Source organism: Neomonachus schauinslandi, chromosome 10, assembly GCF_002201575.2.
Source record: "Neomonachus schauinslandi chromosome 10, ASM220157v2, whole genome shotgun sequence".
In the NCBI taxonomy this organism is placed as follows: Eukaryota; Metazoa; Chordata; class Mammalia; order Carnivora; family Phocidae; genus Neomonachus; species Neomonachus schauinslandi.
In genome coordinates this window covers 114,805,069-114,832,093 of record NC_058412.1, presented here as the reverse complement: position 1 = coordinate 114,832,093, position 27,025 = coordinate 114,805,069, and the positions used below count along the sequence as shown (strand labels likewise).

The 27,025-nt window shown below is 53.6% G+C and overlaps 3 protein-coding genes across 6 annotated transcripts in view; all 3 read left to right on the top strand.

Annotated features, from left to right (window-relative positions):
• Nucleotides 1-9,214: 9,214 nt before the first annotated feature.
• On the top strand, nt 9,215-15,840 carry FAM83C (family with sequence similarity 83 member C). The gene is made up of 4 exons (XM_021689062.1): nt 9,215-9,896; nt 12,058-12,225; nt 12,441-12,565; nt 13,090-15,840. The coding sequence occupies exons 1-4, from the start codon at nt 9,384-9,386 to the stop codon at nt 14,519-14,521; spliced, it is 2,238 nt and encodes a 745-aa protein (XP_021544737.1). The 5' UTR covers nt 9,215-9,383; the 3' UTR covers nt 14,522-15,840.
• Nucleotides 15,841-17,006: 1,166 nt separating this feature from the next.
• On the top strand, nt 17,007-23,344 carry EIF6 (eukaryotic translation initiation factor 6). Its single transcript, XM_044918893.1, has 7 exons — nt 17,007-17,049; nt 17,248-17,366; nt 17,501-17,586; nt 19,534-19,709; nt 20,256-20,432; nt 20,631-20,812; nt 23,048-23,344. Exons 2-7 carry the CDS (start codon nt 17,260-17,262, stop codon nt 23,055-23,057), a joined length of 738 nt encoding a protein of 245 aa, XP_044774828.1. The 5' UTR covers nt 17,007-17,049; nt 17,248-17,259; the 3' UTR covers nt 23,058-23,344.
• A 593-nt stretch (nt 23,345-23,937) lies between these two features.
• The window catches only part of MMP24OS (MMP24 opposite strand), a 32,033-nt gene continuing 28,945 nt past the window's right edge, over nt 23,938-27,025 (top strand). For 3 of the 4 annotated variants that reach the window (XR_006540810.1, XR_006540811.1, XR_006540809.1), the window contains exons 1-2: nt 23,938-24,008; nt 24,086-24,587. Coding sequence is in view for 1 of the 4 variants with exons in the window: in XM_044918645.1 (XP_044774580.1) it covers nt 24,089-24,286 (198 nt within the window). In the remaining 3 variants the exon portion in view is untranslated. Of the gene's footprint in view, nt 24,009-24,085; nt 25,591-27,025 lie in introns of those variants that run through there. The other variant, XM_044918645.1, reaches the window with a different exon arrangement.

The window sequence follows — 27,025 nt, the reverse complement described above, 5'->3', positions numbered from 1 at the left end:
AACCTCCAGACCAAGAGTTGCATGCTCCACTGATTGGGCCAGCCAGGTGTCCCTGTAGCTACACATATTTCTACTGTAAATTGTTACTACACAAAACAAGTGAGGGACATTTCTTGCCTTCAGGGAGATTGCTCTTTAGAAATAATTTTGTTATTTATTTATACTTCCAGAAAGGATTACAGCAAATTAAAAGACACGGTTATAGTAAAACTGCAAAATGATTAGAACAAAGTTTAAAAGATAAGATGCAAGTATTGGGAGGTGAGAAAGGGAAATAATCACATGAGAAAATCTGTACTGCTAATAACCAATTTTCATGGGAATTTTTTGGTAATTTATAAAGTAGTTTTAACACATTGTCTCAATGGTCCTGTGAAATAGGTATCCTCATCGTTCTTCCCCCCGCCTTTCCACAGGTGAGGGGACTAAGGCTCAGGTTATCCAGCCACAGGAAGAAGGGGCCCAGTGTGCCCCAGTCCTCATCTTCCAACCCCAGGGCCCTTGCTCTCTCCCCATCCCACACTGCCCCCGACAGGTCAGCGAGGAAATCTGCAACTGAGTATAAAACCTTGCTCCGAGCTTCCTGGGAGCCAAAGGCAGAAATGGGAGTCAAGGTTCTAAGAGTTCCCATTGTCACATAAAAGGAAGTATACTTATTTGTCAGAAGAAATGTTTCAGAGAAGAATGTATTATAGGGATTTTAAATGAGAAACACCAAACAATGCAGTGAATATTACCTCTAAGATTTCAGTTTTGCCTATAAATTTGAGAACCATAAATAATTGCTGTTTCTTACATCAAGCTGAGATTAAAGCCAAGGCCCCAGTTCAGCCAGTATTTTTTGCATTTCTGTTCTGTGTCAGACACTGCTTGGTATTTTCACTTGTTTTCTATTTTAATCTTCAGTGACAAATCTGTGCGGTAAGTTTTATTAAGCTCCTGTTACCATTGAGGGAAACTACATGAAGTTCAGGGGGGCCCAAATTGACTCTGCATGCAGAACTCAGGTGGTTCTGAGACCCAAGTCCAATGCGTTTAGTTTCAGAGAAGGAGGACTGGATGGGGAAAGGGACCAATGTGCTACAGTTAAAAAGTAAAAGGAAGCCTTCAGTGATATTCCAGCCACGTGGGCTTGTGTGGACACATTCTCATACTAATAGGAAAAATCAGAACAAGGGATTTAGACCTCAGAAAAGCCCTGAAGGGAGTCGAGACATAAAGGATGGGCAAGGTTTTAGGTAGGTGGCAAGAAAAAGGAAATGGGGAGCTGCCTAGGGGAAGGCACGGAATAGGAAGCTTCTTCAGACTCCAGTGGTCCAGCTGAGTGGTTGGCTAAGGGCAGAAAAGGTTGCAGAGAGCCGGGTGGGGCCACGAGTGGGGGTAGCCTGGGTAACGCTGCACCTGGCAGGCATTCTGAGTAAGGACTGTGACCTGCTGGGAGTGAAGATGTACAGCGGTGTGCAAGGTAGATCGGCTCAGTCAGGAACCAGCCATCTAGGCTTGGGGGCCTGGGGGGTGATTGTAGGAATTCAGAGGGAAGCTCAAACCGCAGAGACATTTCAGAGAAATCATGGGGACTTGATAACTCCCTACACATGGAGCCTGAAGAAAGCCGTCTAGAGCTCTCCTGGGAACCAGGAGATGGCGATGTCAGGCAGAAGAGGGAAGCTCGAAAAGAAGAATTCTCTGTACTGTGTTTTTTTCCAAGTGCCAATTACATTTTCCTATGGGATAGGCAGGGCAGGGATTATTGCCCCCACCATGCAATAGGGGAACAGGTCCACTAAGAAGAATCCACAACTGGTGCAAGGTGACCCTGTAGCAAAGCTGAACAGTCTCCTGTCTTTTGAGACCTACTCCATTGCTTTTGGCTTATGTTGTTTGTATCTGTATGGGAGCCAGTCTGTGGAAGGTGCCCCGGGGAGGGCAAGAGAGGGGCTGGACTTCAGGGGATGATTAGGATGGGGGGGGGCTAAGGACTTTGGCCTTATCTTGCATGTAGAAGGGGCACTTGAAATCATGAAAATGGATGAGCTCCCAGAGGTGAAATGTAGAGGGCTGACCAGGGACTGGGGTGGGTGTGGGAGAAGACATTCCGGGTTGGGGTGGAGCGGGGCGGCAAGGTGGGCGGGTGGGGAGGAGTAGGAAGAGCAGGAACCGGCATAGGAAGTAGAGGCTGGAGTAGAAGTCAGGGGAGAGGAAGCTTCCAGAAGGAGGAGGTTCTTAATGCTGCATGCTGCAGAGTTGGGGCCAGGGAGTAAGTGAATGAGGCTTAAGGGCTTCAGACTATTCCAGGAACAAGATTTTTGAGAGAATACAGAAATTGCAAAGGGTTAAGAAGGTAGGGTATGGCAGCAGCTGTGGTATCTTGGTAGGTGCCTAGCTGAAAAGAAATGGAGAAAAATTGGGCAGGAGTTAGGAGAGTAGGGTAAGAACTAAGGTGTTTGCAGCACAGAAGAAAGCTGAAGATGTGCATGGGGGTGAGGAGGAGCCAGATTAAATGTAAAGCACTCAGTGGAGTAGGAGACTTCCTGTCAATGTTAGGAATTACTAGATCCCTCTTGAAGTGGGAGCCTGGTCTTGAGAACAAGGGCCTGGCTTTGGAGGGGAGGAGGGAACCTCTTCCTGAGACCAGAGATTGGACCAGATGGGGACATGGGATTTCTGAGGTGAGGGCTGAGAGGGGAGAGGCCAGCCCATGCTGGTCTCAATGCCCAGGGAATCTAGAATTATTGGCCGTTGGGGTGAAGGGGAAAGGAAGGGGGATCTGGCAGGTCTGTGGGCAGAGAATGAGACAGTCCCGAAGTGTTTGAACTTTTCCCTTGGGAGCAGTCCTCCTGTACATGTTGCCCTGGTTCTGCCCACTTCTAGCCTTCCCACAGCATCCCCACTATGCCTTGCCCACCCCCACCACTGGGTTTGGCCACAGGGAGGGCTAAGCCAGACCCCAGGCCCCTGGCCATGATCCTCTGCCCACTCACCCCTGCCCCAGTGTTAACCACCCATCACAAATCATCTGTGGCTTCCAGGAGACTTCCCTTGAGCCATGCTGGTGAGCCCAGGACCTGACATTACAGGTCAGTACTTGAAGACACCTTACTGAGAGGAGAAAAGGTCCTAGAGATCCTACCTGGAGGATTCTCAGGAAGGGAGTCTTCAAGTACTGTCCTGTAATGTCAAAAAGTGATGGGAAAAAAAAAGGTGATGGAATATATGAGTGCTAGAAGAGACTCGGAGACCTCCAGCCCAGCCTTTACATTACACATGGGAGGCTATGGTCCTGAGAGGCTCACTCAAGGTTTCACAGATGTGAACCAGAGCTATAGGCCTGTGCTGGCTTGTTTCTTCCCTAATTTTCTCTCTCCCTGTGGCCAGAAATGGCTCCTTCACCGCCCAGTCACCATCTGAGAAAAAGCCTGCCGCAGGGCTGTACCCTAGTTGGGGATGGGGAGGTGGAGACATGGTTCCTCTAAAGTTCCAGAATGGCTCATGAGCGCTAAACCTCAAAACACTTGGTTTATACCTTGGCTTAACCTGTGGCTTATAATTATTTATGAATCTGCCCTCCCCACTAAACTGTGCGTTCCTCCAGGGCAGAGACCAAGTCTTACTCATCTTTGGGACCATGGTGCTGGCCTAAAAGAGGCATTAAATACATGTTGGATGAACTGGATGGACAGAGGGAGAGGAAAGGTTGGGATAGGATGGGGAGGGTGAGGAAGCTGGACCAATAATGTTGGGGGCTTAAGAGATCATTAGATAATATCTCCTCCCAAGTTCAAAATGAATTGAGAAATAAGACATAAGAGACAGACAGACATGAAAACTGTTTTTTAACCAATATTTCTGACAAAGCTGATTGAAGAATGTAGTTTTTGCTCTCTGGCCAAATGTGCTTGTTCATAACCTCCTAAAACTTGGGGCACCTGTGTGGCTCAGTTGGCTGATCGTCCAACTCTTGATTTCAGCTCAGGTCATGACCTCAGATGTGGGACTGAGCACCCATGTCAGGCTCATGCTCAGCGGGGAGTCTGCTTCTCTCCTTCTTCCCCTCCCCTGGCTCTTGTGCACATGTGCTCTCTTTCTCTAAAATGAATAAATAAATATTTTAAAAAAGATTTTATTTATTTATTTGACAGAGAGAGCGAACACAAGCAGGGGGAGTGGCAGGCAGAGGGAGAAGCAGGCTTCCCATTGAGCAGGGAGTCCGATGGGCTCGATCCCAGGACCTGAGCCGAAGGCAAATGCTTAACCGACTGAGCCACCCAGGGGTCCCTAACTCTTTAAGAAAAAAAATAACCTCCTTAAACTAACCATGCTCACCTCCACCCCCCCCCCCCCAAAAGAGCAGACCTCTCCCTCCCCACTACAGGGGCAGAACTTCCTCTGGAAGTTTACCATGTAGATCAATGAGGAATATGCTATCTTTGCCTACAACAGAACTAAAAGGGGGCGGTAGGGGGCGCTGAAAGATTCAGCCCAGCTCCTTCTAAGCCACCAGTCAGACAAGCCTCCTCCCTTGGAGAGGAAGGGTGAGTGAAAAGAGGGGGCTGTCCTCTCCCACCTCCCCCTCTGGGAAAGTAGAGTGGGAATTCTCTCCCTGTATGGAAATGCCAGTGAGGGCAAGTCTGTCTTCCCCGCCCCCCCATCGGATGGGATGAGGTGGATGAATGGGTAGAGGGGGGTTGAGGGAAGGGAGACCCCATCATCCCAGTGTGTGCAGTCTAGGCCCCAGACACAGCCACCCTTCTGAGATAGAATGCCCAGATTCTCATTCCTGTGATCTGCCTGCCAGAAGGCTCATCTGTGCATGGAGAGTGAGGAGAGGACCTTGCCTCCTATGAGCTGGAATAAGAGGCCAAATCTCTGAGCCACACTCCACTGACACAGCCAGAGGGCCATGTTCACATTCAGAGCCAGCCTTTGGCCTAGAAAGGGTGGAGACTGATGAAGGGAGCTCCTCTGGTTGCGGCTGCATTTGTCTTCAGGCCTCCACCAAGCCCCCGCCCTTTCACGGCCTGAGAAAGCTCTAGAATCTAGCATGTACTGAGCTCCTCCTCCTCTCAGCACTTGCCATAGAATAGCCCATTTATTCCTCCCAAAAACCTGATGAAGGAGGTGATGTTGGTCCCATTTTACAGATTAAGCCACTGTGACTCAGAGTTGTGATTGTTCAATTTACCCATTAAATGCCAGAGGCAGTGGGGCCTCCTGAAGGCCTGTGTGGTGCTCAAGAACACAGAACCACACCCATCTGGGTTGTTTCTGGGAGTCTGGTGCTTCGGGCCACTCTCCCCTTGGGGGGCTGCTTCGTAAATTATCCTAAAACACAGCTCTAGGAATCTTGCCAACCTTGCGCCACTGTCTGTACAGAGAGCCAGCAACTTAGCAAGGCCCGCTTCCGAGGGTGGCTTCCGATGGCCTTTCCCACAGCTCTTCCCGTGCGCCACAGCCCCCATCTTCCTTCGCAGCCATGCCCCCGCCCCTCATGTCCTCCTCCTGGGAATGCCCTGCTTGTCATTCTGCACATCTTCAAGCCTTTCTCATCCTTTAATATCCAGCTCGGGGAGCCCTCACCGCGTGTTCCTGTGTCTCTAGCTCGCACGTCACTTCATCTGGATTCAAGGGATCTGGGCGCACCCTGGCTCTCCTCCTATCCCTGGCTGCTCGTCCCAGGAATATTAGCCCCCCGGCCCAGCAGTGTCGACATTGGAACAGCCTGCAACTGAGGCGCTTACAGCCCACCCTCTGCTCCTACCAGCCCCACAGGACAATCACCTGTCCAGGCGCCACATGGCTTACAAGAGACAACAGACAGAGCTAAATGGCCCCCAGGATGGCAGAATGATGCCAGGCATCTCCTGGACATGACAATATTTTTTGTCCTTTTAATGACAGTTATTAAGGGGCCTGTGACAACACACTGCCGCCAGGGGCTGGGCTTTGCTGTCTGTAGGCTCCTATCGTGCTGGGTCTCCACCCCGAGGCCCAGCCCCAAGGCCAGGATGCACCTGTCTCCCCTCCCATTGCCCTTTACCCATTCAGCCCAGAGGAAGGACGGCCAGTCTTGCCATCTGGGGAATTTGATTTGATTTGCACGCTTCCATGATCAGGATGTCAGGGACACCTTGGGGCCCTTTTCACTTCAATTCAGTCTGCTCATCCCTGCCTCTCTCAGTTGAGCTCCCTGTGCACACACCCAGTACCACACTCCAGAGTTTAGGGTCAAAGACCCCCACTGCTGCCCAGACACTCATGCACACAAATAGATCTGCACCCAGACATGCACACAAGGATACATACACACATGCGTACACAGGTAAACACACACTGACATACGACTATATAAAGACAGCCAAGCAGACATACAAACATCACAGATGGTAGGTACACGTACATACATGCACAGGTATGGTTATTCGTGGGCATGTGTAGATGAGTTGAGCCATATGAAATTATCAATATTCAGTGTTTTCTTGTTTGTTTTTTTTTTTGTTACTTACAAGAATAGAATCTAGGGGTGCCTGGCTGGCTCAGTCGGTAGAACATGTGACTCCTGACCTCAGGGTTGTGAGTTCAAGTCCCACACTGGGTGTAGAGCTTACTTAAAAAAAAGGAGGAGGGTGCCTGGGTGGCTCAGTCAGTTAAGTGTCTGCCTGCGGCTCAGGTCGTGATCTCAGGGTCCTGGGATCGAGCCCATGTCCCATGCCAGGCTCCCTGCTCAGTGGGGAGTCTGCTTGTCCCTCTCTCTGTCCCTTCCCCTCACTCGTGCTCTCTCTCAAATAAATAAAATCTTAAAAAAAGAGAGAGAGAGAGAGAGAATCGAATACAAATGTGGTCATGGAAGGAAGTATACAAAAATCTAGAGCCAAATTTGTACACCCACGTTTAAGCAGCATTATTCACAATAGCCAAAAGGTGGAAACAACCCAAGTGTCCATCAGTGGGGGAATGGATAAACAGTGTGGTATATACACACAACGGAATATTATTCAGCCTTGAAAAAGAAGGAAATTCTGACTTCTGCTCCAACATGGGTGAACCTGGAGGACATTATGCTAAGTGAAATATGCCAGTCACAAAAAGACGAATACTGTTTGATTCCACTTAGATGAGATGCTCAGAGTGGTCCTATTTATAGAGTCAGAAAGTAGAGTGGTGGTTACCAGAGGCTGGGGGAGAGGAAGGAATGGGGAATTGGTGTTTAATTAAGGGTACAGAGTTTTGACTGGGGAAGATGAAAAAGTTCTGGAGATGGATGGTGGTGATGGTTGCACAACAACATGAATGTTCTGAATGCTACTGAACTGTATATTTAAAAATAGTTAAGATGGTAAACTTTATGTTATATGTATCTTGCCACAATTAAAAATAATTTTTAAAAAGATAGCCAAAAATATGTATCATCAGATAGATGGTGTAAACACTGAGGGATAAACACAGGAACTCAGCAACACAGAAATGGGCTGCCTCCCCTCCCAGGAGCACTTCTCCAACCCAGATAAGGCCCTGGTTCTCCCCCTAAACAAATCTGGAGATAAGGCCCTAATGAAGGCCCTGCCTCCTTGGATACCCCCACAGCTCATTACCCTCCCACGGTCTGGCTCGCTTACTCAACCTCCTGCCCCTCACGCAGCCTCCCTTCCCCTAGGGAAGGGCCTCCTTAGAGCACCTGGTACTCCAGTTGCTGCCCCTGCCCCCAGAATGTGATGGAATGGCCCAGCATTTCACCTCCTGGCCTTACCCTGACCTCTGGGCTCCTCCCTTCTGGTTCCTCAAAGACAAAGCCCCAGCCCCATTCCTCTTTGGTCCCAGGGCCCAGCTCGACACGGGAACCCCTAAATCCCTCTGCCCCCTGCCATGAATGTGTTAGGCCCTGTGTGAAGCTCTGTGGACATAGGACCTATGTCTGGTCTGAACATGATCACAGACCAGATAAAGCAAGTGCAATCAGTATTATACAAGGTTGTGAGACACGGCGTTCGGTCTGCTCTCCAGGCCGTCCTCATCAGAGTTCGTTCCTCCTTAGAAGGGGGACACCTCAAGCTGGTACTGTGCACTGTGGTGACCACGTCTGCCTGGCCTGTCTCCCTAACTAACTGCCATCTGCTGACCCCTCTTCTCCAGAGCAAAGCCTCTTACTCAGGCTACTGAGGACTCTGGGATTCTGGCCTTTGTTGGGGGCAGAGAACAGAAACCTGCCTGCTCTGTTTGCCTCCTAACCTTGAAGGTGCCCTCCATCCTCTGAAAACTTTCTTCCTCCTCTGAGCTGGGGAGGAAGGCTGTGGTGTGGCCCACACCAGGTCAAGAGCATCCCTGGAGTGGAGGGTGTTGGAAACATAGCCATCTGGCAACAGCATTTCTCAGGTGTGGGCCTGGGCTCACTGCCCCAGGGGCGCCGGGATGCGTATAAAAAGCAAGCTCCAGAAACTTACTCAGACTTTCTGGATTTGAATCTCAGATGGGTGGAGCCTGGGGATCTGCCTTTTAACATTTCCCAGCTATCCCCAGGGCCTAGGGTGAAAGTCACTACTCTAGATCCTTGGAGGATGGGCTCAGAACCAGAGTGGGGGTTGGACAGGGGACTGCGAGTGTCACAGTTATGGAGGTAGAGAGTGGCAGAGCCATTATGGGAGCAGAGAGGCCCGGATGGGGGACAGACAGGTGTTGACGTTGACAGTTCTGTGTGACATTCTGTTCTGTTCTTATTTAGGGCCTGTGTGCAGGTGTGTCAAGGCTTGGGTTATCCACCATGCTTTGGGGTTATGGCTAGTCTCTGAATTAGCATTTGGGCCTGTTTACATGAGTTTGATCAAAATGTGTGGTCTGCTTATGTCAGCCTATACTCTATGTCCGTGTGTCAGCCTGTCTGCTTGTGTGTTCACGCCTTTATCTCCATGTCTTGAGTCATTTATCCACCCTGGTGTGTATGTGCATATGTGTGTGTGTGTGTGCGTGTGTGCGTGTGTGTCCCTGAGCAGGCCTGAGTCCCTCTGGACCATAATCTAACCTCCCTGGGGGCTCTGGAAGGTCAGGGTTTGGAGGAAACTTACTAGGAGCCTGATGGGGATGGGGCAGATGATGCTGGGGTGGGGCCAGGGTGGGGGTGGGCAGGAGTGTGTGCTAAGGGCCTGGCATCGCCATTTCCCTGGGCGAGCGAGTCTCAACAGCAGGCAGACAGGTGAGGCTGACCTGACAAGTTCTAGAGGCCGGGGGCAATGGGGCGGAGCATGGCTCTGACTTAGGGTGGCAACAGGTCGGGGGCCCTGGCACACACAGGGCGGGCGGGCAGGTGGTGGTTCTCTTGGTTGAGAGCAAGGGTGCAGCCCCAGGGTGCAGGCCATGGAGCCTGCTGGAGGCTGAGGGCAGCCAGGTGGGCAGGCATGTTCGGAAGCCTAGGGCCTGGGGACTTGGGAGCCCAGGGCATGGCGGGAGCCCTGCGGGGCCGGGTGGAGGAGCTGAAGCGGCCGTGGTGGCGGGAGGCCTCACCGCTGGTGCTCCAGCACAGTGAGGCTGCCCGGCTGGCAGCCGACGCCCTCCTGGAGCGGGGCGAAGCTGCCTACCTGCAGGTCATCTCCGAGGAGCGGGAGCTGCCCTTCCTGAGCACTCTGGACATGGACTACATGACCAGCCATGTGCATGGGGGCCCTGAGCTCAGCGAGGCCCAGGGGCCGGAAGCCTCAGGGCCTGACCGCCTCAGCCTGCTCTCTGAAGTCACCTCGGGCACTTACTTCCCCATGGCCTCTGACATAGACCCTCCGGACCTGGACTTGGGCTGGCCTGAGGTTCCACAGGCCACGGGCTTCAGCCCCACCCAGGCTGTGGTCTACTTCCAGCGAGACAAGGCCAAGAACATCAAGGACCTTCTGCGTTTTCTCTTCAGCCAGGCCCACACGGTAAGGGCCTTATCTCTTCAGACATTCATTTCACAGATGTGGAAACTGAGACCCAGGGAGGGAAAGGGACCAAACCAAGACCATACAGCAGCTTAGGGGCGGCATTGGGACTAGAACCTCTGAGTGTGTTTTATTTACCGTGGTAACCCCTTGGCACTCAAGAACATTAGTCCACAAACATTCTGGAAATGCATACAAAATTGTGCATATTGCTGGGAGGGATCCTCTGCATCTTTCTTGGGAGAGGCTCCATGGCTTTCATCAGATTCTCAAAAAGGTTTATGATCCCAAACTAAGAATTCCAACCTTGGTGAACATTTGAGTTACTGCCTTGACCTACAGAGGAGGAAACTGAGGCCAGAGAGGGGCTGGAACTTGCTCAGGGAGGTCCAGTCAGCTGGTGAAATAGAGTTCAGGGGGAGAGGAAGGGGTCCTGACTCAGGCCCTGGGCCCAGGCTCGGCCCTGCCTCCTGGTGCATATCCCCAGGTGCATCTCACCCTTCACCCACTGCATCTCCAGCTGGGCCTGAAGCAGGGAAGGGGCGCTGGTACCTGGGCCTCAGTATGGCATTGGAGGGCTGGGCTTTCAGTTTTGTACCAAAAGGAAAGAGGAATGGAGGCTTCTGGGCTCAGGGATGGGGAGCAGGGGCTCGGGAGAAAGAGAAGCAGAAGAGCTGGTACAGGTGGTCGGTACCTGGGAAGTCTCCAGCCACAGGCTAACATAGCTTCACTCCTGAGCTCTGATCTCTGACTCAGGAGGCAGGGGAATGGATCAGATGACCCCAGGAAGGATTTGAGGTGAGTTAGACTCTGTCTTTGTCTGGGGGAGTGGCCCAGAGGGTGCCTGCTGCAGAGATCAGGAGCCAACATGCTGGGATCTCACGGATACCTCCAGAGCCTCCCTAGCAAACCTGTCCGTGCCCCAGGCAGGGGAGGGCCAGGCCTGATTGGCACTGGGAATGGGGTTATTAGTGAGGTGGCTTTGCTGTCGTTACTCCTGCCCCTTTGATCTTCCCTGCCTGACCTTCCCCCCCCCCCCGCCCCGGCCCGGCCCAACGGGGCCCCCCCCCCCCCCTCCCCCCCCTCCCCCCCCTCCCCCCCCCCCCCCGCCTCTGGGCCAGGAGCCATGCTTCTACTCTGGGCTGCCACTCACTCTCAGAGTGACCTTGGGAAGTGCTTCCTTTTCCTGTGGGCCACGTCCTTGTTTGCTGAGCAGGCAGGAGGAAGGGAACATTTATTGAGCGCCTGTCGTGTGTGGAGTATTTTCACATCTAACCCCCAGAACTATGACATATAGCTATCATTGTCCCCATTTAACAGATGAGGAGATTGAGGCCCGCAGAGGTAAAGCAACTCGCCCAAGGCTGCATCACTAGGAAGTAGCAGAGTGCAGATTCGAACCCCATTCTGTCTGGTTCCAGCACTGGGGCGCTTTGCCTTGCACCTCTTGCCTCTCAGCCTGGACGACAAGACCTGGTCTCCCAGCACATATACACAATGGGAAGAAGGGGCAGCTGGGGGCTTGATGGTGCAAGGGGTTTTTCAGGGCTTCTCTGAGGCAGTCCATTGTAGGAGGAGACCACACGCCCCAGCCCCACAACTGGGCAGAAAACTTGGTCCCCCCTAGCGTGAGGGAATTGAGGGAGTCTGTGGGTAAAGGATACCACGCCAGACCTCTGCAGCTTCACAGGGAAACTGAGGCAGGTCTGGCAAAGGGCTTGAGGATCCCAATACCCATGGCTTGCAGCTCTAATTCTTGAGGAGGGAAACTCCAACAGAGCTAGGCCTGGGGCTATAGTGGGAGAGTGAGGGCCTGCACTGGGAATCGGGGTCTGGGTTCTGCTGCTGACTCCCCTACTCTGGGCCTCAGTCTCCCCACAGATATCTTTGAGAAGCTCATGACAGATAAACACTCTATCCTCAAAAATATGCACACAGAAACTTTCAAACATATTCTGGGCATTCAAGACAGAGGAACCTCCCTGTGTCTAAGTTAAGAACCCCTGAGCTAGGTTGTTGCTAAAAGCCCTTCCAGTCCAGATGTTCTCCCAGGCTCCGGCCTCCCGATATTAAGCCCAGTTCTCTTTTCCTGGGACCCCCGCTCCTAGCCCTGGGCTGGGCAATGTTCTGGGCAGGGCTGAGATTCCCCTACATCCCCCAGGTGGTGGCTGTGGTGATGGATGTATTCACTGACATGGAGCTTCTGTGTGACCTCATGGAGGCCTCGAGCCGGCGTGGTGTCCCCGTCTACCTGCTTCTGGCTCAGGAGCACCTCAGGCACTTCCTGGAGATGTGCTACAAGATGGACCTCAATGGGGGGCACCTGCCGGTCAGTGGGGGGCAGGGGCAGTAACCAGGGGATGGAGTAGGGAGTTGGGGAGGGCAGAAGAGTCAGTGGGGTGGTCAGTAAGCATTGGGGGTCCAGGGGAGTGGGCGACTGAGTTCCCTTAGGTGTTTAAGGTTCGAGACTGCATGGGATTTGGATAGGGCTTGAGCCCCATTCTCTCAGGGTCACCACCCAACCCCCCTCCGTCCTTGGTCCAGAATATGCGTGTGCGGAGCACGTGTGGGGACACATACTGCAGCAAGGCAGGCCGTCGCTTCGCGGGGCAGGCCCTGGAGAAGTTTGTTGTCATCGACTGCGAACAGGTGGTGGCAGGCAGCTACAGGTGAGCGTGTGGAACAGGGCAGAAAGGGGCCGGGGACTGTGCTACCGGCTGGTGAGGGCACCGGGGATCTGGCAGCTTGAACTGGCCTCCCTCCACCCGGCCCTTCCAGCGTGGACTGAGCAGCTACCGCGTGCCAGGCATTGTGCAGGGCGCCGGGGATGGTGTGGGGAGCAAGACAGCCCCAGGCTGGGCCCTGGAGGAGCTCATTCTGTGGAAGGATTGCTTGAATGCCTTTGGCATAGAAAATGACTGTTGCCCCTCAGAACTGGAGACTTCAGGGAATCTTGCCCCCAGTCCATTTTACAGACGGGCGGGTTGAGGCCCTGAGATGGGAAACCATGGGCCCAAGTCCTCTAAGCTGAGCTTGGATTAGCACAGACTCTGAAGTCAGAGCTCTGCACCCCTCCCCCCTCATTTGGGTCCTCAAGGTGGTGGAGTTGTCTTGATATGCCCCCCTGGTTGTGACCCCTGCCTAGCCCCAGGCTCCTGCACTTTGCCTTCTGACCCTGACCTTCTGCCCCCAGCTTCACCTGGCTTTGCAGCCAGGCCCACACTAGCATGGTGCTGCAGCTGAGAGGCCGCATCGTGGAAGACTTTGACCGGGAGTTCCGCTGTCTGTATGCAGAGTCTCGGCCTGTGGAGGGCTTCTGCAGCGGCGAGGATCCCGTATCTCCCAGGGCACTGTGGCCCCCGCCAGCGGCCCTGGGCTTCAGGCCCCGTGTGCCAAGCCCCACATCCTCCTCACCCTCCAGCATCAGCTTCAGCAGCATCAAACGCTCACCTCTCATGGGCCACTCCTCTTACCTCGCTCCGCCGGGAGGTGGTGGCTGCAGTGACATGCGTATGGGGTCCTCATCCCTCGGCCCTGCCCACCGCGAGGCCAGTGGCCAGCCCTCCCTGCAGCGCCAGCTGTCAGACCCGAACCATGGCTCCCTGCTAGGGCCCTACAGGTCCAATCTAGGCCAGCTGGGCGCGTCCCCATGGTCCCAGTCCTCTCCTGCCCTCAATCACAATGGTGCCAGCCCCCTGACCCTAGCAGTGGGGTCGCTTCTGCTTGCTCGCCAAAGCCCCCTTCCCCCCTCTGCCAATGCTGTAGCCCTGTCCCGGCTCCCAGAGAATGGGCTCCTGGGAAGCCAGGAGTGTAGCCCCCAACGAAGTCGCTGGGCACCTGGAACAGCCCTGGAGGCAGTGGAGGAGAAGAAGGTGTCTCTGAGTCAGAGCCATAGCCAGTTGGATCTCCTGGTCCCCTTCCCCAGAGCCAGAGAAGCTGGAAGCCCTGATTCTGGGGTTAACCCCAACTCGGGCTCCCTCTGGCCTGGAGAGCAGGCTCCAGAGGACAGGAAGTTGTCCCCAAACCAGAGATACAACCAGTTGGATCTCCTGCCCCAGACCCCGGGTGCTGGGGGTACCCCTGAGTCAGGTTCCCCCAGACCTGGCAATCGAACCCCAGAGGACAAGAGGCTGCCCTCAAACCACAGCCAACTGGACCTCCTGGTACAATACCCCAAGGCTGGGGGCTCCAGAGTGCCCCCTGAAGCCAGCTCCTCAGCCAGGGCTGGCAAGCAGCGTCAAGATGAGCGACGACGGACCCTGGGCCACAGCCAGCTGGACCTCATCACAAAGTTTGGCCCATTTCGGGGCGAGGGGCCTGGGCCCAATGGTCTCCCCAGACCAAGCCCTGCTCAAAAGGCTGGAGTGGGCTCTGGGGATGAGAAGCGGCTGACCCTGGGCCACAGCAAGCTGGACCTCATCACCAAGTATCATCAATTGCAGGGTGCCAGGCAAGGACCTGAGCCTGGCCTCCCTGGGGGCCCCCCAGGGGGACATCTCAATGGCAGTAACAATGGCCTGTTTGGGGATGAGAAGCGGCTGACCCTGGGCCACAGCAAACTGGACCTCATCACTAAGTACAGCAAGTCCAAGTTCAAGCTGCTCCGAAGCCGCTTTGAGTCCTAGTCCTGCTCCCAGCAGGGACGTGTCCCTCTTCCATCTACTGAGACTCTAGATTTACCTAGGTTCCAGACTCTGGGGTGCTCCAGCAGGGGCTGCATGGGGAGCAGAGGGTGTCCAGAAGCCCAGGTTAGACACTCGCTGGGCTCAGGATTGTTTATGCACACACACACACATACACACACACACACAGAGAAATGGAACCCATAGTACCTGCCATTTGCCACTGTGCTGTGCACTTCACACTGGTTAATTCTCATCCTTCATCCTCACAATATCCTACAAGATAGACCTCTAGTAGGTATACATTTCTAAGGTCATAGATATTATCTTCCCTATTTTATAAATGTGGAAGCTGAGGCCCAGAATTTGATGGCTTGCTTGGAATCAGATCCAAGTCAATGGCAGAGCTAGGGCCCAAACCCATGTCTCTGACTCTTAAGATTGTGTTTTTGCACAGGGTACACTATTATCAACAGTTCACATGTCCCCATGCACACAAAATATGCACATCACAGAGATGCCCCAAATGCCTACACAATACACCAACAGGGTTCACATCCACAAACTGCACACCCATAGACACACAGTAAGTACACAGAGGTCCATGTGATAAACCCAAACACCCAGAATTCTAGTTATAGGTACTCAATAAATGTTATATGGCTAAATGAATGGCTACACAAAATATATGCATTCAGTGCACACTGTAGACCCCTCAGGATCCACAGATGATAAATATGCACATAACCACACACACACATACACACACACACAGAGCCATGCACACACCAACCAGTATCTTCTTTGACCTAAGCTGTGTACCTGGCCCTGTACTGAGCATACCATAGGGCTGACAAGTGAATCAGACTCAGTCCTGGGAGACAAGGAATAAATGCATAAACCATTGGGGGGCAAGACAGAACTATATCTAACTAAAGGCTAATTAGTGACAGGATGGTGGAGAAGGAAGGGCAGAGAGTGGTGGTGATGGTGGAGTGGTGAGCAGTTTCAAAGGAGGCAGCCTTCGAGCCAGGCGTTGAAGGATGGGGAGGATTGGACAGATGGAGGAAAGAGGAATTTCTGGTAGAAGGAAGCAGATGAAGAGAGGCCAGGGGGAGGACTGGAGGAGTGCGTCTGAGATGAGCTGGGGAGGATGTAGAGGGCATGGATACTCAGACTCTGACGCACGCACGCACGCACACACATCATTTTGCTGAGTGTCCCTGGAAGCACAGGCTTTGACAGGTTCTACATCCTTTTCTGGACCTCACCACCTGCCTGGGACAGTTGTCACGATACAAATCAATAAAGGCAGACATGCTATGACCCAGCAGCAGCCTGGTGTATTCTGAGAAAGGTGGAGTTATGGAACTGCATGTTGAGGGCTGGGAAAGGGCACCATTCAGTCCAATTATGGAGGGCTCTCTGAGGGAGAGTGGATGGCTGCAGAAGGGCTGGGGGCTGGCCGGGGGGGGGGTAGGACAGGGGCTCCAGGCCCCCTTTACCCTCATTGTGACATTCTTAGAGGCCCTGGGGCTTTTGTGGATTCTACAAAATGTAGATCAAGTTCCTCTCATCCATGAGATCAGGTCCCTTGATTGCCACCATTTATCTCGGGGGCAGGAAGTGGCTGCTGACTGAGTGATCAAGCACATGCAAGGGGCACACAGTGGCAGCCAGTCAGGACCCACACGGTTGCCCATCTGGACCCTCCCTAAGACGTGGTTTCATCCACCCTCGCCTCTCTCCAATACCTTCTTCAGCCTGGTTTCTTCTACTTCTCTGGCCACGCCTCCTTCTCCAGCCTTTGTCCTGGTCTCATTTCTCCCCACTGGACGCCTCCATGGGTGACTTCATCCACCCCAGGCTTCAGCCCCAAATCTCAGTCCTTCACTCTCCCCTGGGCTCCAGATCTGGCCTGGACGTCTGTCTCGCACCTCACGCTCGGCCTGTCACCTTCCTCACTCCTGCTCTTCCTCCTTAGGCTTTACTTCAGTAAATACCTCCATCATCAATTCTTCGTGTCTCTGCGAGACATCCCTGGCTCCTCCTCTCTTATGCCTCGCATCCAACCAGCCACAGGTCTCGGGCAATTGTATCTCCTAAAAAGCTCCTGAATGAATGAATGGATGGATGGATTGATGGATGGATGGATGGATGGATGGATGGATGGATGAATGGATGGACGGACGGACGGACGGACGGACGGACGGACGGATGGATGAATGGATGGATGGATGGATGGACGGACGGACGGACGGACGGACGGACGGATGGATGGATGGATGAATGAGAGCATGCTTGGGGCGGGGCCAGGTGGGATCCGGACCGGACCACTTGCAACCACGGAGTCCGCCAGAGGGTGGAGCTACGGTGGCCGCCTGCGTGGCGGAGTGCGCCGAGCGCTCCCGGAAGTCTCCCTGGGCGGAGGCGGAAACGGAAACCTACTTAGGGCCGAGTAGAAGCCTTCGCCGCGTGCGAAGGTTGCGGTCGATTGGTGAGGCTGTGTGGAGGGATACCGGAAGGGACAGGTCCGGGCTCCCCTCATCGTTAGTGGTAGGAGCCGGAGGATTCGGGGCTAGAGAGTCTAGAGAGGCCCAGTGGGCGGGACCCGAGATTTGAGGGGCCGAGAGGGGCGTGGTCGCAGCGGGGCCAGAGGGGCCGAGGCCGGCGAACCCGGACCCAGGGCCGGTAGAGGATCCTCGGGCCCTGAACTCCCGGTCCCGCAGGCCTTAGGCCTCATGGCGGTCCGAGCGTCTTTCGAGAACAACTGTGAGATCGGCTGCTTTGCCAAACTCACCAACACCTACTGCCTAGTGGCCATCGGAGGGTCGGAGAACTTCTACAGGTGCGGCGGGAGCCCCGGGGCCCTCGGGCAGTGGGGTGGCTGGATGGCGGGGAGGGTACTGGGAGTCGGGGGCTCTGTCAGAGTGAGGGCTCACGCCCCTCAGCCCCGTAACCACTGAATCCGTGTTCCTACAGTGTGTTCGAGGGTGAGCTCGCCGATACCATCCCTGTGGTGCACGCGTCCATCGCCGGCTGCCGCATCATCGGGCGCATGTGTGTGGGTAAGCCGGGTGGAAGACGCGGAGTGAGGGAGTGGAGCCGCCCAGAGCCTTTAATTGTAGCCTTGGAGGGAACCCCGACTGACCCTGGGATTTCCAGGCTTTCATCCACTATGTCCAGAGACTAGAGAATCTCTCAGGCCTGGGCCAGATCCAGTTAAAGTGTCAGCAGATCTGACACTGGCGAAGGCTTCGGGATCATAGAATAACAAATAACATTTAGTGCTTTCACTCTTACACTTGATTTCTTTCCTTCTTCACCCAGATACTGGTGGGTAGGCATTATTGCCTAACCTGACTAATGATGAAGCTAAGATCCAAAGAGCCCAAGTGTCTCACCAGGTTCCACACCTAGTGTGAGGGAACACTGAAATGTCATCTCTCCCTTGCTACTGACTCTGGGCATGTTGCTTCCTCTTTCTGAGGATCCAGTTCTGCCACTACAAAATGACAAGCTAAGATTCTGGGTCATCCTATTCAGTTGTCCATTTAAATCGTAAATCCCCTTTACCATGTCTCTGAGTGGCATCCCCATCCTACGCCCCTACTTCCCATCACTGTTGAGTCTGGCCATTGGTCTTTTCTTGGAGCTGGATCTGTCTCACTGTCACCCCTTATTTCTTTACTATCACCCCTTCTTGCTAGTTCTGTTTATTGGAGCCATATAGGAGTTTGTTCTTTTATTTTTTTATCATAAGCCTGATGACCTTGGCCTCTGAGGATTTTCTTATTCAGGCCAAACACTCTCATCCCTACTCATGACCTTTGGACTTGATGCTGGGTGGTTTTTTAATAATGTGTGTACCTCCCAGAGTTCAGAAGTTCAGAATTGTGTTCTTGCAGTGGTAGGCGGAGATTTAGTTATTGTTGTCACAATGTAATTGTAGTTTGTTCATTCTTATTGCATTTGGTGTAAGTATATACCACAGTATATTCAACCATTGTGTTGACAGTAGGCATTTGGGTAGTTTTTGGTTCGTTCTTTTGTTTGTTTGTTTTTTTTAAGAATTTTTATTTATTGGGCGCCTGGGTGGCTCAGTTGGTTGAGCGACTGCCTTCGGTTCAGGTCATGATCCTGGAGTCCCTGGATCGAGTCCCGCATCGGGCTCCCTGCTCGGCAGGGAGCCTGCTTCTCCCTCTGACCCTCTCCCCTCTCATGTGCTCTCTCTCTCTCATTCTCTCTGTCTCAAATAAATAAAATCTTTAAAAAAAAAAAAAGAATTTTTATTTATTTATTTGACACACAGAGAGAGAGAGCACAAGCAGGAGGAGTAGCAAGTAGAGGGAGAGGGAGAAGCAGGCTCCCTGCTGAGCAAGGAGCCAGATGTGGGGCTGAATCCCAGGGTCCTGGGATTATGACCTGAGCCAAAGGCAGTTGCTTAACCAACTGAGCCACCCAGGCGTCCCTGGTTAGTTCTATTATGAATAGTGTTGCTCTTTCAGTGAACACATGGACATGTTTCTTTTGGATATATAATACCTAGGAGAAGAATGCTTGGGTCACAGGGTATGTGAATATATGTAGCAGGTGATGCCAGATAATTATCTGAAGTGGTTGACCAATTTACACTCCTATTGGTTGTTCCATATATCTTTGCTGACACGTGGTATCGGCATTCTTTTAAAAATTTTAGCCTTCTGGTGTGTAGTGTTACCTCAGTTTTTAAGTGGCAAAATACACAACTAACGCCAAGAGTTCCTCTTGCTAGTCCTGGTCCCCCAGGGTTGATGATGGCAGAGTGGACGGGGTGTGTTGGGATAGATTCCTGGGCTATCTCTGGCCTACCCAGTGGGACTCCTGGTCCCCCTGGGTGTTGCATGGATCAGTAGGTTGGTGGGCTGGGTTTGGGCCTAAACCTTTCCTGGGGAAGCTAACCGGGCTGGATTGTGTCTTCAGCCCCCTGAGCTTCACAGGCATCTTGCCCCACCTCCTAATTTGGGTCTCTCTAGGGAACAGACATGGTCTCCTGGTGCCCAACAACACCACGGACCAGGAACTGCAGCACATTCGCAACTGCCTCCCAGACTCAGTGCAGATCCGGCGGGTGGAGGAGCGGCTCTCAGCCCTGGGCAATGTCACCACGTGCAACGACTATGTGGCTTTGGTCCACCCAGACCTGGACAGGGTAAAGTAGCCCGATTTGGCCCAGGAGTCACAGACCAGCCTAGTCAGTGGTTAGTCACTGTTCTTGCCTATCAGGCAGGACTTAGGGGTGTCTCTTGTGTTTTCTCTTTATACTTGGGCTCTCTCGTGACAGGCATTCATTGGATAGTGGCAATAGAGGCCTTCCATGGTGTGGTCAGTGCAAGAAAGAAGCTGAGGAGGGTATTAATCCTTCAGAATCAGGGAGATGGACCCATCCTGTTCTGCAACCAACGCCAGGAGGGATAATTGACAGTTGAACTCTTGAGTGTGGGTTAGAGGGAAGAGAGTGATGTGGAGACCAGTCTGTCTGCTCAGGGCATGCACAGATATTAGGGGCTCCGTAGCTGGTCTAGACTCTGCTCCAAGCTCTACTCCCTCCTTTTTCTGTGCGAAGCTTCCATATGCAGCTACATAGCAGAGGAATGAGGGGCCTAGGGAGCCAAGCCCTGGGTGGTTCTGGGCATGGAGGGCCCTGGGTTCCTTGACCTGCAAGTTCTGGGCTGAGTACCGTGCCTTTGGCTAACAGGAAACAGAAGAAATCCTGGCTGATGTGCTCAGGGTGGAAGTCTTCAGACAGACAGTGGCTGACCAGGTGCTAGTAGGAAGCTACTCTGTCTTCAGCAATCAGGGAGGCCTGGTACATCCCAAGACTTCAATCGAAGACCAAGATGAGCTGTCCTCTCTTCTTCAGGTCCCCCTTGTGGTAAGCGTTCCTTTCTCAGACCTCCACCTCCTGCTGAGGCAGATCCTTTGCCCAGTGTTAGGGATCGGAGTTATTACCCGTCACAGTTTGCAGTTGGGTTTGCAGGGCAGAGAGCAGGGTTTGGGGAACCTCCTCATCGGGGAGCAGCAAGACTTTGGCTGTTGGTGCCATGATCCACACTGAGCCATCCCTTGGCAGGCGGGCACTGTGAACCGAGGCAGTGAGGTGATTGCCGCGGGAATGGTGGTGAACGACTGGTGTGCCTTCTGTGGCCTGGACACAACCAGCACAGAGCTGTCAGTGGTGGAGAGTGTCTTCAAGCTGAACGAAGCCCAGCCGAGCACCATTGCTACCAGCATGCGGGATTCCCTCATCGACAGGTGTGTGGGCCTCTCTTCTGCCTTTGGAGGGAAGGGGAAGGAGAAGCCACCTAGAATGGGAGCCACACTGCGTTCATACCGGTGGGTTCTCCTCGTGTGGGAGGGCACACCTTCAGCGCTGCTGAGGGGTCACAGGGCACAGCCAGCAAGCATTGCCTGAATATCTGCTTATCGCTGTCTCTGAAGGCTCAGCTCCGCAAAGCTTCCCTCTGGGCCATCTTATTTTCTCACCATGTTGTTCTGTTGTCTGTGGCTGCTTGTGTGTCCATGTCCCCAGCCAGCAGCCGAGAGCCTGAGATAAAAAGCTGTTTACAGAGCGAAGGAGGGGAAGCTGCTCTTAGGAACTGAGGAGACCCTAAGGGGCTTGTTGGGGGTGGGGTTGCATCAGAATCACAGTCATCTGGATTTTTATGGATTTAAGAGAGAAGTGGGTTCTTGGACCCTAACCCTGGAGAGTCTGGGGTGTGAGGCTCTGGAAGAGCAGCAGGTGTGGATATTCACCCTTCCCATGGAGGGTTCTTCTCAAGGCAGGCCACCCCCCAAGTATCACAGGAGTCTTTATGAGGATAGGAACCCCATAGTAGAGCAAGCACTCAATAACAGAGCCCCTGCTTACAACAGGCAAAATTACCCTTCATTCTCCCTTCTTCATTCATTCATTCACCTGATGTGCATTGAGCCCTGTTCCCTAAGTGTCTCAGGAAGCTCCAGTGAGACACTCTGGTATCCAGGAAGGTTTTGTGGAGGACACATCATTTAGTCTGGACCCCGGGGGAATGAGTAGGTATTTGAATATGCAGAGATGGAGGGGGGTGGGAGGGGTGGAGCACTTCAGACAGACCCCGAGAAGGGAAAGTAAGGCGAGTGTGAGGGGGAAAGGTTGCATTGCCGGAGTGTCAAAGACCCTGAATGCCCACATCAAGAAGTTTTGTAGGCCTGTGATTTTGACCTTTAGTCTCTGTTGAGCTGCTTGTTAATGTAGATTCCTGGCATCACCCCTCACTTACTGATTGCCTCGGTCTGGAGTGAGACCCAACCATGTGTGGTTTATTTTAATAAGTTTCTCTGGGTGATTCTGATGGGGAATCAGCATTGGGAGAGCAGTTGAAAGGATCTGAATGGGAAAGTGGTACCAGTGGTTTTGTCATTTGTTCAATAACTTTTTTTTTGAACGTCTACTATGTCAGTCATGATGGTGATGAGTAAAATACACCCTCCCTGCCCTTGTGGAACATAGACTCTTACAAAGAAGACAGTATGTACACAATCATTTAATTAAAGAACAAAATTTTAAAACCTCTTAGCAGGGCGCCTGGGTGGCTCAGTTGGTTGAGCGACTGCCTTCGGCTCAGGTCATGATCCTGGAGTCCCTGGATCGAGTCCCGCATCGGGCTCCCTGCTCGGCAGGGAGCCTGCTTCTCCCTCTGACCCTCCCCCCTCTCATGTGCTCTCTCTCTCTCTCATTCTCTCTGTCTCAAATAAATAAAATCTTTAAAAAAAATAAAATAAAACCTCTTAGCAGCCTAAGAACAGAAAGAAATTTCTGCAACCTGATAATTGGTACCTACTAAAAAACTACAGCAAATGTTGTATTTAATGGTGAAACTTTAGAAACTGCTCTTAAAGTCAGGCAGAATTGCCCACAGTCCCCAGCACGGGTCAGCCTCTGGTGGTCCTAGCTCATGCAGTTAGATAAGGTAAAGAAGTGGGTATTAGAAAGGAAGAGCCAAAACTCATTGGCTCCTTTGGTTTTGAACCCATTGATTCGAGGTGCCCATGAGAGCTCATGATGATGGGGTCAGGTAGGTGATTAGAAATATGTTTTCTAGTTTTACAATTGTACACATAATTATTACCTCCAGGAAGAATGTTCTGGCCCTATTCCTGCCACTGGGGGATTTGTGGTCTGGGCGTGTCCCTTCTCTTTTGAATCCCCTTACTCCCTTCTCTGATGTTTGTTGGACTTGACTTCTGAGGTTCTGGTTTATGATGGATAAGTTTGAATAAATTTGAGTTGAGTGGGGAAGGAGTTACTTTTAGTTTTTAAGCACTGAGAGTTCTAGACTGGATTGTGACTCAAGGAAGCAGTGTAATCTGGGGGTGGGGGGCTCTGAGTGTGGCTCTTCAGGGCTGAGCTGGAACAAAGGGGTAAGGGTGGAGGCAGACATCTTAAGAATAAAGGGTGAGGTGTGCTCTGAGAAGCACCCTACTGACTGTTCCTTCTTCTCTCCCTAGCCTCACCTGAGTCACCTTCCATGCTGTTCTGTGGGCTCCTGGCTCTGGACTTTGGCTCCCTCCATGCCCCACCCAGTCTGTTTTGGATGCTGGCAGGGAGTTGGCAGAGAGCTCACTGGGACTGAGTGGCTGGATGCCCAGCGTTTCACCTGTGCCCATCTCCTGAATCTACAGTTACTGCAAAAATCTGCCATGTTGTGCTGTCTGTCAGGCCTTAAGGGCTCCTGACTGACTGCTCTGTTTGCTGTACCACCACCACCCCCCATTAAAGGGCAGCTGCCTCTGGCTATTCTTGAATGTGTTGTTTGGGGGCCTCTGCCTGCAACCCTCCTTCCCTAGCATTGTTCTGGGGGAAAGTGGGTAGGATGCACACACACACGTCAGTTTCACAATCTCCCACCCTCCAACCCCCATGATCAGGATGGGTGGCTTCCTCCCAGGGCAAGAGGAGGAAGCTCTACTGTAGTTCTCGCATTTTCCACACACTTAAGCCTCATACTTCTGGGCTTAAAGGGATGAGAATCTGTTCCAGCTCTCCTCTGGGCCGGTATGAAGACCTGTGAGGGGTCTGAGGCACCTGGCTATACGGCGGTCTTGTCTTCTTGGACCGAGGTGGACGGAGGTCGCTGGCCTGGCTGCCAGGTGCCCTGGACATCCTCAAAACAACTTCCCTCAGTAGCTTCAGTTGGTGTGGGAAGCATCCGGCAGAGTCGTTCGTGTCCCCGGGCTGTGTGCGGGGCGGGGCCCGGGACGTTGGAGCGGCATTGGCCGGCGGCTGGTGGGTGGGGTCGGGTCTGTCGGGCCCGCCCCCGGGATCTGAAGCTGCGCCGCGGCGGCCGGGAGGCGGGGCCAGCGCGCGGTGAGGTCACGACGCCAGCCCCTCCCGGCGTCGTTACGCTGACCAGCGGAGCGCAGACGCCGGCGCTGGGATTCTGGAGACCCGGGGCTCGGGCGGCGCGAGGTGAGGGCCGGGCTGGAGCGGGGCGGGGAGACTGGGTGGCTTGCGGCTGACCCACACCTGACGGCCTCTCTTTGCAGACCATGGGCGCTCGGCTGAGCGGCGGTCAGGGCGCCCCGGCGCAGGTGCAGCCTCAGCCCGAACCGCAGCCGCAACCCCAACCCCAACCCCAGCCCGAGCCCGGGGCGCCCGAGGCCCCTGAGCGGCCCCAGCCTGAACCTGGTCCCTGGGGGCCGCTGGACGATGTTCGCTTCCTCATCGCCTGCACCTCCTGGTACTGACAAGCCGCCCTCCGCAGTTACTGCTCGCCGCCAACTGTCGTTCTGTCCGCCTCACCTGGTTCGTCTCTTGTGGTCTCTTTCCCTCCCCGGTGCCCAGGAGACGCTCGGAGAGTCGGGGAGGTCACGGAGGACCATGGATGGGGCACCGGCTCGCCTCTAGCTGCCCCCTGTTCGCCTCTCAGCCTGCACCCAAACCAGCTCAAACCTTCGTGCTCACCTCCGCCCCGTAGCTTCTTAAGCGGTCTGGGTCCTGGGGCAGCCCTCCCCGGCGCTGGCTTCCAAAACCTGGCCAGGACTCCTGGTAAGACCCCAAGACTGCTGACCTGACCTCCTCTCGTCTGCCCCTTATTGCTGAGAACGGGGCTTTTGCTTTAGTCTTTGGTTATAGCGCCATGTGCCTTGGCTTCGGAGAAGACCTAGCCACAGTAACCCTCCCCATACTCCTAAGGGAGGTTGCTCTGTCATCCTGGATCTCAGTGAGGCATAATCAGGCTGTGTTCCAGGAACCCCAGTAACACTGGGCCTCCAGGGCCAGCCTTTTGGAGAGAGGAGACATGTGATTGCTGGGCTGGGAGATGAGATGCATGGGACAGTTCCCAGACACCCCAAAGCCCCTTGTTCCCCTTCTCCCAGAAGCTTCTTAAGGCCACTCCCAGAACCTGATCCTTGTTCCCATATCCCAGGGAAACAACACACTCTGTATTTTTGTTTTATTTAGAAATGATTTAAAAAACATTATACAAAGGCTGATCAGTTTAAAATGTGACCGACACTGAAATGCTGTGTGTTCCCCAGGCCGAGGAAAGCTGGGCTCTGGGGTCCCCAGTGCTGTGCCCCTCTGTCTGTCTGCCCTGTCCTGGGGTGATGGACAAACAGATGACCACCAGACAGGAGAATCTGAGATTGGAAGCCTCCAGGCTGAGCCCTCTCCGGGCCTGGCCCCGCATCCCTCACATCTGCAGCCTGTGCTGGCCTCCATCTCTTGCTCTTTCTCAGCTGGCCTCGGTAGTCCCAGGAGCCAGTGGGGAGCCTGGGGAGCCTAGAGCTTTCAGAAGTGAGAGCACCAACCTGAGGAGTGGAGAGGGACCTAGAAGGGGAGAAGGGAGGCCAGGAAGAGATGGATAAAAGAGACCCTTCTGATCTCATCTTGGACCCCAGAGGTGTCCATAGGTGGGGACCCAAGGCCCAGCCAGCCCACCCGATGGCCTGGGCAAGAAACAACCTCTCTGTGCTTCACTGGAGGGCACGGTGAGAGGTACCCTAGGCTTCCCAGGGCCTACACGAGTTTCATGTGAGTGGACAGGTATGAGCTAATAAAGTGCTTTGCAAAGTATAAAACACTATACAAACCTATGAATCACTAATATCTCTGCAGTTGTTCCCCACCCGCCCCAGGGAGCCTGCCCTTGGCCAAAATGAGAAAAAAACAGAAGGATGATGACAGGGAACACAGTGGACCCACATAGGTGCCTCTGGGACAAGAGAGATTTTGCTCAAGACAGCTCCCAGGGCAACAGTAGTCCCTGTCTGCTACAGGTTAGGCCAACCCAAAGCCCAGAGGCCACAGGGTAGGGGCAAGGCCCATGCAGGCTCAGAGGGCCAGGATGGCATCTGAGGCTCTGCCAGCACCCTGAGGACTGATACCTCCTTTTGGCTTTGGCAGAGAGCCAGTGGGCACCACTGAACCCACTGGTCTTGCCTAGGGCTCTTCAGTGACAAAGGGGGCTGCCTCTACCAAGTTGAAGAGAGGCAAGCTGAGCCCTAGGAATTCCTGCCAGAGACAATGAAGGGTGGGCCCCTAGCATTGGGACTGCTACCAGTTGGGGGTGCCCTTTTCCAAAGAGCAGTGCAGGATGATGGGCCCAGTGAGCTGGGTTAGCAAGGGCCAAGCTTGTTATAAACACTGCTTCCAGGCTAAGAGATTGAGTTGGCCTCAGGGTAGCTGGGGGTGTGGGCTCTGAACACTTCAGAAGGCTGCCCTGGGCCCATTACCCCAAAGCCATTAGAATGTTGGCCTGGAGCCATTTCTGCTGCACCTAACGCACCTAACATCAGGCTGAGCCCCAGACCTGAGCCGCAGACCGTAAGCAACAGGGCCGGGGACTGGGGGAGTGGGGAAGAGGGACAGGGGAGTGGAGGATGGTCACAACTCAGATCAGCCTCCAGAAATAGGGTCAGCTCCTGCCCCAGCCCTTTAGCCTCATGAGCAGGATCCAGCTCCTGGGGTGTCTGGGCGCTAGAGTGGCCTTAGCAGCACCTTGGTCCTTATCTCCTGGGGAAGGGCTGGCCACGCTGGCCTCATCACCAAGATAGTCACCTCTAATTCACCTAACGCCTCAAGCAGCCTTTGCAGAATGGGACTTTTAAAACAGTAGTGACAGGACATTTAAATATTCACGACGTGACAGCTGGGTCCTTGTCAGACCCAGCTGGGCCACAGCACTGCCTGCAACATGTGACCCTAAATCCTAGGTCTCAGAGGAGACCCTGATGTGTGGAGCAGGTTTCCTGAGGGATCTGCTGAATGCCAGCAGGGGAAACCCAGGCTTGTTGCCCACCATGTTGGCAGCAGGGGTCTTGTAGCCTTGGAGGACAGTGGGGTGGGGGCAGGGGGACATCTGACCAGCAGGTGTTGGCAAAAGGGGACCAGGATCGGTGGCATCTCCCAGATGGGGCTGAGAGTGCTAGTGCTGGCTTCCACAGAAGATGCTGGGTCCAGCCAGGAACGGAGCTGTGGTG